Raw genomic sequence first — 11,992 nt, 5'->3', positions numbered from 1 at the left:
GCCAGGCACTGAAGGGGTTAATGATTTTCCACAGCCCCTGCTGCAAGTGGACAGAGATTAGAAACAGCAAGCAGTTGGTGATCAGAGGCTGCAGGTTCATGTTAACCCCTTTTTACTTTCTTACAATATGTACTTGTGTATGTAATGTGTTATGAGGTGTGTTCACATACGTTACATAATGTATAACATGTATGTGTGTATGTTATATGTGACGTAGTGTGTTGCTATGCTATCAGGTGTGCTGCAGTGCTTGTGATCAGGTGTGCTACAGTCCGTGTGATCAGGTGTGTTGTGCTTGAAATCAGGTGTGTTCAAATAAAAAATTTTTAAGATGTGTATGTAATGTGCTTCTGATGTGGCATGTTGATGTGCATGTAATGAGGTGTGCTGCTGTGCATGTGTTTTAATACATATCAGTCAGAAGGGAAGTAAAGCTGGCTCTGTAGCTCCATCTGCGTTTATAGACCCCCCTATGTGGAGCGGCACCTTTAATGTCTTTATTTTTGTTGCGCTGTGATCCTGGCATCTGATGGGCGATGTCCCCATCTTCCTGATGTTTGTGTATTAAAGCTGCTTCTTCTATGTTTTTTCCATCTATCACCTATATTATTATTTACTACTATAGTATACATGCGCAATAAACACATTCCTGTTAATACAACGTATCGTTGTCTGTAGTTTTTTGTTGAAAATGTAGTTATTACACCAAAGTGTTCTGGGCTCATAAGAAAGACAAACATCAAACAGGACAGAGGCACACAGGGATGGAGATGAACCAAGTACAATAAAACTTTCATTGTTTATTACGTTTCATTGCATTGTAGAGGAAGCTCTGAAGATCACTAATAGCGTAATAGGCTGGCATAACTGCTACTTTGCCAAGCTACTGAATTCCACATGACCTTTCACATCATAGATAGGTTTATGATGTCATCTCTCACCTATACTCACTGAGACACAACAGCTTCCTACCACAATTTTGGCATGACAATATTTTGTCTCCACGGTAACAGGTCAATTGTTATGTCATACCTCTGTGATGTCACACATTCTAAATGAATATATTGAGGAGCAGGACTCCAGAAAGCCACTCTATTGCTGAGAGAGAATAGAGAGCGATATCTTTGGATAAACTCTGTTTTATTCTGAGGTTTTAACTGAGAAAATTCAACTTGGATCCCAATCCAAGTGTTATCAGTCATCTGTGAACGCGCACCTTCTCATAGGGTATGTCAGGGATTGTTGTTTCATTATATTTTACTCAAATTAACTCATTATACAATTGTTTAAGAAATACAACTTTATTTCCGTTAGAATTACATAAAAATAGCATTACACTAAAAGCATATATCTCATGCATCAAGGTCCAGCATTACTTATGTTCCGTCTAAAGCAATATTTGGGCATATCCAACGTATATACTATTGCATAATTGAATAAATATAACATTACTAGGTTTGCTCTTTAATAGCTCCCAGATCTATTATAGACGGAAATGTCTGAATGTAATGTTTAATAAGTAACATTAGTCATTTCCATTTATTGATAGAGCATTTGCTTTCACGAACCCAAGCTTTGTTTTTTCCCATTACACATTCTCTAGTTTTGTAAATAATAGACCTGTGGAAACCAATTATATCCCCAAACAAAGCTTTTCTTTACAAGGCTGGATCACCCCGTAAGGAAACTCATTAAATAAACGTATACAGAACATTTTTCTTAGTTATTGTGGTTTTCCATAACTTTCTAATATGCCATCATGGTTTTCCAGTTTTGTCGTTCCAGGTAAAACGATGGCTCATTACTACGACTTTTGCCATTGGGATTATGACACCGGAGATGAAGACCGCGACCTTTTTGCGGAAATCCCCGGACGAGATTTTCTGAATTTCAGAAAAGAGACATCAAAGCCAAAACCAAGGTATCCCCAAACTTCTAGGTGTATCAGTAGAGCCCTTTCCTTCAAATGGTGATATAGTGTCCTTGGATTTGGGGCCGGGGTGGAGAATTCTAGGGTCATCGGTATCATTCTGTGGATCCTATTGTGATAATTATAAGATTGCTATACGAATGAGTGAATATGATTTCTACCCCTGTTATAAAAATATTGTATTTTTTATATAATATGTATTTTTTTTAAACATAATTAACTTTATAGCAATCTGAATTTTAAGATGTTTTAATGTTTCTGTTAAACAGCCAGAATAACTGATGCATTTTCCTCTCTTGTTTTTAGGCCAATTGGAATTAATTTAACCAATTGCAGATATGACAGTGGTAAGCATAGTCTTTACTGATCAATTACACGTTTAATAGGTTAAACAATTCAGAAAAATAATGGACATATAGGAGTTCTGCAACAAGCACAGAAAAAACGATCTTACACGCCTTACATCATATATATATTTTTTATATAAGTTTCTTTGCTGTTGGTTGTATTTCAGTGCGTCGGGCTGTCCGGCGTTGTGGAATGAAGGAGGTCGAGGATGAAGATGAATGGATGGTTTACTGGTCAGACACGTCTACGTCCCTGCAGCGCATCAAGGCCATGGAAAGATATCAGGTTAGAAGCTGCTTTTTGTTTGGGGCTATATTATACATTTGTAGGGTTTCAGGACATTGTAGCTCCCTTAACCATTTACGCCAAACCTGTATTTTTAACCTCGCTTGAGTGACAATTGTGCACAAAGTGCTGCATATTATCATAAATTCACTAATAATATTAGACATATTAAAGAATCGATCAATTGAAAACAAGGAGCCCTTTTTGAACTCTGTGTCTTTCTATACATTTCTATTTACAGAAAATCAACCACTTTCCTGGAATGAACGCGATCTACAGAAAGGACTTACTGGCCAGGAACATGAACCGCCTGTTAAAGCTGTTCCCCAAGGAATATAACATCTTTCCCCGGACCTGGAGTATGCCAGCCGAGTGAGTTTACAAGCAATGGATATGAGTTATTTTATCTTCCATCTACATAGCGATTTGACGCTTCCTCTTTATAGAGTAACTCCTATACGTTCCTCTATCAGTAGTAAAATATTCATATAAGTCACACGTTATCAGAAAACATACAAGACTTTCTAAAAAACAAAACTAAGAAAGAAGATTTTCTCTAAGCATCCTATATACTCTTCTGAATACATTTATTTAAACATACATGTTATTAAAGAATATGAAACATTTGCAGCGAATTAGATATTGGGAATATTATTACTAATGGATTGGAGGCAGTTTAAAAATATTTTATTTTTCTCCATTGAGTATCATTCATTTACAGAGCTTGTCAATTATTTATGACACAACGCAAATTACCCAACAACCAGCATCCTGTGTCTGTGGTTGGCTGAGCATCATAGGAGTTGTTACTGATCTGAAACAATGTTTACAAATGCAGATGTTTCTTCAGTACCACTAATGCTAACCTCTCCTTCTTTACATCTAAAATCCACTTCTTTATCCTGCAGTTATGGAGCTTTCCAGGACTACGGCCGCATCAACAAAGGAGAGACCTTCATCTGCAAGCCGGGCACAGGCTCCCAAGGCACAGGAATATTCTTGACCCACAACACGAAGGACATTGAACGCTACGATAAAGTGGTCTGTCAGCAGTATATCGGCAAGGTAATGGGATGTGGACGTCTATGAAATGTTATGCTTAATGATTTACTGAACAGACATCTTAAGAGTCCGTTTAGAATTTGCATGAATGGTTATGTGCTGTATTTGGTAGATATAGAAACATTGTGGCAATGATGGTGATCGGTTACTGCAAACACTTACCTAAAGCGACATAACATTGCAAAAACATTGTATAAATACACTTTTATCAGGAATAACTCACTCTGGAAGTCTATAATCATTTTGTGCACTGTATGAATTCTACTCATTTATATTTGCTTTAATCGCACAGCCATTCCTCATCGATGGATTTAAATTTGATCTGCGGATATATGTCCTTGTCACATCTTGTGACCCCCTGCGTGTTTTTATGTATAAAGAGGGTATCGTACGCTTTGCGACAATAGATTACACCGAACCCAGCCACGCCAACCTGGTGAGTATCTTTAACAGAAACGCCAATATCTCTCGATTGTAAAACAGGCAATGAGAACTGATTACACGACTCAAATCTGGAGAGTTCCCAGAAATGAATCCATGGTAGAATTAAAATAGCAATATTTTCTTTTTTTTCTAGAAAAATGTCTTTATGCATCTCACAAATTATTCCATCAATAAAAACAACAAAAACTTCATTAGAGATGACATCAAAGGAAGTAAAAGGTATGTAATTTGAACCATCAGTAATAGTATTTCTTTGTTTATTTATTTCTGTTTTTCTGATAATTTTTTTGTGTTTTCATTTTTTTTTATTTCTTCAACAGGAAAATTTCAACTCTTAACAGCTGGCTGGAAAATCATGGCTACGATACCGTAAAGCTCTGGGGAGATATTGAGGATGTGGTCATCAAGACCCTGATTTCTGCCCATCCTATCCTGAAGCACAATTATCGGACTTGCTTCCCAAACCATCTTGCTGGTAGCGCATGCTTCGAGGTCCTTGGATTCGACATCATCCTGGATAAAAATTTGAAGCCATGGCTACTAGAGGTAACAGTAATCATTTTCATTTGGCTTGTGTACTAAAGACCAGCAATAAACCCGTATTAATCATATATAATATATCACCCATATTTACAAAATGTTCTCCTGCATAAGAAATTGTCTGTCTGCTCAGAGTGTGCCATGAAGCTGACGTGAATACATGGCATGATGCTTATAATACACGCAGTACATAAGGAAGCAGATATTGAAGATTTTGGTACTACTTCCAGCTTTATGCTGTAACGAGTGACTGTCCTTGGAAAGAACCTCCTCATCTCCCATTTATATTTCTTAACAGTCCTTCTTTTCCATATTTACACCCGATTATAGCAAATAGTTAGCTTCAATCTCATCATTTGTTCATTTGTTTCCTTGTTTGTGCAGGTAAATCACTCCCCAAGCTTTAGAACAGATTCATGTTTAGATCGAGAGGTCAAGGATGCGCTCCTGGAAGACACCCTAAATTTAATCAACCTTCGTGCCTCCAACGAAGCAAAAGTCACTGAGGAAGATAGACGTCAAAGAGCGAAAGAACGTTTATTCCGGTGCACCCTCCCTAAGGAAGCGAGGTTAGTTTGAAGTCATTCTTTTTCACATTTCAGAAGAAGCAGCAGAAGTTACTTATGTGATCATTGTATGTATATTTACTATACGGTATATGTTCATATATACATATATGTGCTTCTTTACAAAATGTACATGCTCGTTGTTTTTTTAACATGTTTAATATATACCTACATATAAAACTATATATAAAGCAGGTCACAACTCATGAAAGGTGTATGGAAAGGTTATGTTTGGAAGAATATTTCTAATCATTCTATAATATTTCTGCATGTGGCTGTTAGATGAAACAGATAGATTTTATGTGTTAGATGCTATGCATTTATATGTGTTTTGTAAATCTAGATTCAAGCGGTTGGAAGACAACCAGGCTGCTTGTATGGAGCAGGCTGAAAAATACGAAGACAGCCATCTGGGAGGCTACCGCCGTATCTACCCCAGTGACGGAACGGAGCAGTATGAAAAGTTCTTCCAACAGTGCAGCTCTTTGTTTCAGGAAACTGCTGCTTCAAAGGCAAGAAAGGATTGTGCTAGGTGAGTTTCTCAGTACATATGCAGCGGGTACACACATGTAATCACCCTTTACCAACACCTAGCCTTGTGTTTTGCTAGGTCATATAGGCCTAGGATGGCAGGTCGAGGCAATACAGAACTCTGATCTCTCCACCCAGCCTTTTAATGCCATGAAGAACTGTGCCAAGGTGGCACGGCCTCATAGTATGCTGGGGATAGAATCATGGCGGAGGCAGCTGGAGGTGCCGCGCCACGTCAGGCCTAGAACGTTGCTCCCCATAAGTACACTAATGCTAAAATCTCAAGGGAAGGCAGTATCAGAATCCTAATTGATGGGGAGAAAGTATTTTCTTATTTGGTCAAGGAATCATTTACAAATGTCCTCTCACTTAGAGTTCTTTAAAGCCAGTATTCTTGACCCATTGTTTTATGTTCTGAGACCTTCTATTGCTTCTGTTTGCATTATAACAATGTAATATCAGCACAATCACAGTGCATGACTTCTTAACGTTATAAGTTCAGCAGTTTTTAAGATAACTTTAGTAAACATTTCTCAACTTTAGATCGCGCTCCTTAAAACATGAGAGGTTTTGTCTGATCAATTATCTGAGGTCATAGCGATCATGAAGGGGCCCGGAAATATGAGAACTCTACAAACGTTTTAGAATTCTATTCATTATTCTATATATTTGGGCTAACTTATTCATTTCTGTCAGTATTTGTATCATAATGATCTTGGTTTTCCTTAATTGCAGGCAGCAGTTGGAGGAGCTGCGTCTGAAGGAAGAGCAAAAGGGCATTCTGATTGGGAAAAATCCAGAGACTAAGGACAGTTTCCCTATCCCAGGGGCATTAGCAGTTGAAAAGTCCGTCGCACGTAAACTAACAAAGAGGCCTCCAATGTGTCCTCCTAATTCCATTAAGAGGATGGAAAAAAAGGTATGATCCATGGGCAGTTAAGCAGATCCAGTTAATAGTTCACAGTGAAAGGTGTATTCATTATTATTATTGTTTTATATAGCGCCATTATATGCCTTTCAGCTTACTCACTTCACTCTGTACTATGAAGGGCTTCTGCCATGTGAAATAATGCAGCCCTGTGTATTGCAAAGTCAAATCTATGAGATACCCGAAGAGATCTTCCGACATGAAATATGCATTATACAGGGCTACACCGGGCTTTCTGCAGGTGAAGCTCATTGGGATTTCCCCTTCATTAATGGGTATATCAGTGTAGAGGTGAAGGGATGTAGTAAATAGTACAAGGTCTTTATTTTGCATGCAACAAACAAGCCAAGTATGTGCCAATTATCTGTATATTTGCAGGTTGAAGATGTGGGATGTAGCTTTATGAGGACGCTGTTCCACACTTGGCTTCCTTAACCATTTGCGCATCTATTTGTGGCTGTTTGATGTTGTTGATCACTTAAGGTTGCAGGCTTCTCTTCAGCTGATTATGATAGCGATAGTCATTTGGTCTTATGGTTTTGGCAGAAATGTTGCTGTTTTCTATGTACAAAAACATGAAGTGATAGGGACGGTATGGTTAAATATTCTGTGGACAAAACTCCAAATTCTTCTTTTGTGTCCACTTATGTCAAGAGATGAGTAGTCTTTTGGATCTCCATATAGTATATGTCAGTAAAGATTCTAGTGAATGATAACTCACATCTTGTTGTTTTCTCACAGGCACAATGTACCCCCCCACTGGTAGTGCGCCAGAAAGCAGAAAGCGTATCTATTGTTCCTTTACCTAAACTGAGGAACACAACATCACACGCCAATGCTCAAGCCGCTGCCAGCCGTCAATCCTATAGGGGTTTTCCTAGACTCTTGCAGTCAGGAGGAGGAGGCTCTCTATCACCCCAGTATTCTGTGCAGAGACATGCACAGCAGAGACCCGTAACATCGTATGGGGTGCAAAATGTGCGGGCAACTGCTGCCATCAGTGAGCCAGTTAAACCACCAAGGCATGACAGCCAGAGGAGTCTCTCCAGTAACAAAAACACGGCTGAACACAGTAAGAACATATATGTATACAATTTGGGATTAATATCTATAACTGACATGCTTGATGACCTAATCTCCAGAAAAAGACTTGAGACTAAAGCTAAACCCTTTTTAGGCTCCCCTGAGCCAAACAATCTTCAAAGGTTCCGGCATTTCATAGGCAATGTGTCCTCGGGGCAATCTAGGCTAAATTAAATAAACGTCCTCAAGATTCCTCTTCCTTTCTATATCAAAAGGCAAAATGGATGCATGCATTAACTGCGATTCTCATTTTTCCAAAATAATCCAAACACTGAATAACTGCGATAAAGCTCAGCTCTTTACTGAAATGCCAACCATGGACCTGTACTTGTAGATGTGTATTCACTAAACTAGAAATATAGAAACATTTCATCTCTCTAACTTCCCCATACATTATGAACAGTCGTTCCTATATAAGAGCTTATAGAATTTTGTAAAATAACTTGTCCTATTTCTAATGATTATTTGCACCGTGTATTCCATAATGAATGTGTTAACTTGAAAGATAACAATGACCCCTTTTGTAATGTTAATATTTGTTACAGGACCCACTTAAATATTTTAAAGATAATATCCAGGAAGATGTGTTTTTTCTTTTAAAAATGTAATGGATAACGATAACATTTCATGATCCGGCTAAACCCCTATACCATTTATTGTCTGTTTACAAAGTTTTCTACTTAATAAATATACAACATGTAGTAATTCTTTCTACATGTTTATATACCGTAATCCAGAATATGGCTTGGTTTTCAGTACAGTCTACATGTGTGTGCTACAAATTTTTATTCTAAGATATTTCTTCCCCTCAGGACGTACAAGATGAATGAAACCATCTGGTGTTTCTTCTGGCTCTCTTAAGAACAGTCCCCATGGTGGAAGATGTCCTGACGCACCTCGAAGCGTTTTCCCCCCTGTTCCTAGCGGAAATCGCTCCTTAGTTGCTGCGTCACCTGCTGCTCCAATTCCCCGACGCACATCTTAAAACAACAGACTACGGGTGTCACAAACGTGAGAAAAATGGTAATTCAATCATTTATTGGAATCTTGGTCATAGTACATGCAGGAGTATGAAAATAACTGATTCTTTATACATGTTTTAGGAGAAAGACCTTGGTATGAGCCAACAACCGCCACAACACCTTCAGGAAGTACAACTTCGGCAGTAAAATGTTAGTACGAGAATTATGAGGGTCTTACACTATATAAATGTAAAAATATATAATAGCTGCACTAAAAATCAACATCTCTAGAAGGGGCTTAAAAGCCGTGTCAGGCCTAGAACGTTGCTCCCCATAAGTGCACTAATGCTAAAAAAGGGAATGCAGTATCAGAATCCTTATTGATGGGGAGAAAGTATTTTCTTATTTGGTCAAGGAATCATTTTCAAATGTCCTCTCACTTAGAGTTCTTTAAAGCCAGTATTCGTGACACATTGTTTTATGTTCTGAAACCTTCTATTACCCGCCGTCATATTTAGTGTATTGGGTATTCGGTTTGAACAATGAAAACGCAACTCGTCTTCTTTTCATGTTCTCCCGAATATGAATGCACAAGTCTAGTTTAAAGTGTAGTCTACCTGTGTCTGCTATGGATTTTTATTTTTCCCCTCAGGACGTACAAGATAAAGGAAACCATCTGCTGTTTCTTCTGGCTCTCTTTAGAACAGTCCCCATGGTGGAAGATGTCCTGACGCACCTCAAAACGGTTTCCTCCTTGTTCTTAGCCGAAATCTTCTGCGCCACCTACTGCTCCAATTACCCGACGCAGACTGCGGGTGTCACAAACAGAAACTGGTAATTCAATCATTTATTGGAATCCTGGTCATTGTACAATGCAGCAGCATGAAAATAACCGATTCTTTATACATGTTATAAAAATTGTGTTTCTGTTTTAGGAGAAAGACCTTGGTATGAGCCAACAACCACCAGAACACCTTCGGGAAGCATAATTTGGAAGCAGTAGTAAAATGTTAGTACGAAAATTATGGACTGAATAAATATAACAGAAAATATATAATAGCTGCATTGGAAACCAACATCTCTAGAGGGGGCTTAAAAAACACCTGCCTAACCTATTGATATTTATATGATACATTATGCTAACTCTTCGTCACAGCCAGATAGTTTAGGATTTTTTCTTTATACATCAACACTTATATTATATGCTGCATCAAAACTGAATTCCTAACAAGTTATATTACTTTATCCACTACAGGGGAAACATACTTGACTGCCAGTCCCATCATGATGAAGCAAAGAAGACTCCATGCATACGTGAATGAAGTTGTGACACTTTGAATCTTGTTATACTGTTATACATCTTATACAGTGAATCGTTAGCATGCATGCATATAAATACCAGTTTCTGTAAATAAATAGCTTCATACATGACCATGTTTATGTATAATCTCTGTCATCACATATACTCACTCATGTTTAAATAATTGTTCCTGCTGGCAAGGACATTATATAAACTGAAAGAGCATGCGTAGTGCCCTGTAGAGGTCCAAATGCAGGCCACCACCTTTACTGTGAGGTACAGGACATCTGTTCTAAAAATTAGGAAAATATGTACAACCTGTTTTAACTGATCACAATAAACTTGTTTTAGGCATGCACATCTTAAGACTTCACACAGGGACTTAACTAGAAAACACAGGGCCCTAGTGCGATAAATTGCCTCGCCCCCCCAAACTCAACAGCTAGTCTGTGCCATCATTGCCCCTACACAACTGGTCTTAGCCTTCTTTGCCCCTTGCCCCCTTCTAACACACAACATATGTAAACACACCTACACAAATGATGTACACTTACTCACTAACACACACTCTATCTCACCTCACTTACACAATAACATATCCATACTCACACACACAATTACACATTCATGCTCATACACACACACAATTACACATCCATGCTCACATACACACACACAAGAACATATCGATGTTCACACACACAAGTACACATCGATGTTCACACACACAAGCATCCATCCATGCTCACACACAAGTACACATGCATGCTCAAACACACACATCTAATACAGGCTTTAGTCCTATGTCTTAGTATTGTCTAAATGTGTTTGTTTATGTTTTATAATAATATGATAAAGATAAATATTAACCCCTTAACGACCTTTGTCGGTTCAGGACCGTCATGGAAAAACGGTTACTTAATGACCTTTGACGGTCCTGAAGTTACTGTAGTGCCTCGATGTGGGGCATTCAGCAAGGCCGAGATCGGCATCGGGGGCCATGCCTGGCCCCTCCCCGGGGCGTCAACAGCCGCCATACATTGTATGGTGGCGGACGCCCGTTTTAAAAACTTAAATGGTGTCGCTGGAATGCCTCGATCAGGAGGCATCTAGCGACACCAAACACTTACAGGTACTGCATTCAACCGTGCAAGTCAATGGAGCCCAGCTTTCTAATCACAATGTGATTAGTAAAATATTCAAAAAAAAATTAAAAAATAATGGAAAAAAAAATAAAATGTGCTAACATTTAAAAATAATTATGCAGTGATGTCACTAGATGAACCATCCAGTACCAGCAAAATGTGTAAAAAAAATATAAAAAAAAAGTATTAAAAAAATACAATAAAAAAATAAAGATTATTATTTTGAGCAAGTGCTAAAATTTCTCAAAAATCTCAACAAAGAGTTAAAATAAAAGCACTTCAAATACCCAAGGGGTGTCTAATATAAAAAAAAAATGGCTGATGGGGTAAATTGGAGTGGCCGAGCTCAAAGATAGGGCATAGGTACAGACTGACCAAAAATGGAGAAAAAAAGCGCACTTCCCAAATGTGGCATTTTAAATCTCAAACAACACGACAAACCCATGCATGTCGGGTATCACTGCACTCAGGAGATGTTCCTGAACACACATTGGGGTGTTGTTTGACAGTGATATATACCAGAACCTGTATATCTATAACTAAAGTACAATTTGTGTGAAAAAAAAATAAAAAAAATTACTATTACATTTGGAATACCCTGGGGTGTTTAGTTTTCAAAAATATATGGTTTGGCGGGGTTCAATTGAGTTAACTGACTTCAGGGCTCCTCCCAAAAACCCAGGGCCCCCCAAACATTCTGACTGTGTTATCAGTGCCCCCAGCTTGCCAGTGCCGACCAACAGCTTGTCTGTGCCATTTTCTTCCCCAAACAGCCTGTCATGTCTGCAAACAGCTTGTCTGTGACTTCTTTGCCACCAAGCAACCTGTCTGTGACATATTTGTCTCCAAAAAGCCTTCTTGTGCCCCT

The 11,992-nt window shown here is 38.4% G+C and overlaps 1 protein-coding gene across 1 annotated transcript; it reads left to right on the top strand.

Annotated features, from left to right (window-relative positions):
• The first annotated feature begins 2,243 nt into the window (after positions 1–2,243).
• On the top strand, positions 2,244–9,633 carry LOC149299960 (tubulin polyglutamylase TTLL13-like). The gene is made up of 14 exons (XM_089485469.1): positions 2,244–2,277; positions 2,445–2,563; positions 2,805–2,935; positions 3,472–3,628; positions 3,918–4,061; positions 4,203–4,288; positions 4,390–4,615; positions 4,994–5,178; positions 5,519–5,707; positions 6,442–6,625; positions 7,376–7,706; positions 8,821–8,882; positions 9,332–9,513; positions 9,615–9,633. Exons 2-14 carry the CDS (start codon positions 2,471–2,473, stop codon positions 9,631–9,633), a joined length of 1,989 nt encoding a protein of 662 aa, XP_089341595.1. The 5' UTR covers positions 2,244–2,277; positions 2,445–2,470.
• The last annotated feature ends 2,359 nt before the right edge of the window (positions 9,634–11,992 follow it).

This window comes from Sceloporus occidentalis, unplaced genomic scaffold, assembly GCF_023333645.1.
Source record: "Sceloporus occidentalis isolate IW3139 unplaced genomic scaffold, rSceOcc1.0.p SCAF_26, whole genome shotgun sequence".
NCBI lineage: Eukaryota > Metazoa > Chordata > Lepidosauria > Squamata > Phrynosomatidae > Sceloporus > Sceloporus occidentalis.
This window is presented reverse-complemented; position numbering and strand designations above follow the sequence as displayed.

Bases quoted from the DNA above. Each gene is read 5' to 3' on its own strand.
- LOC149299960 (XM_089485469.1), top strand. From the start codon at position 2,471: ATGAAGGAGGTCGAGGATGAAGATGAATGGATGGTTTACTGGTCAGAC. The intron at 5,179-5,518 runs GTTAGTTTGAAG...TTGTAAATCTAG, and splicing joins ACCCTCCCTAAGGAAGCGAG to ATTCAAGCGGTTGGAAGACA. The intron at 5,708-6,441 runs GTGAGTTTCTCA...CCTTAATTGCAG, and splicing joins GCAAGAAAGGATTGTGCTAG to GCAGCAGTTGGAGGAGCTGC.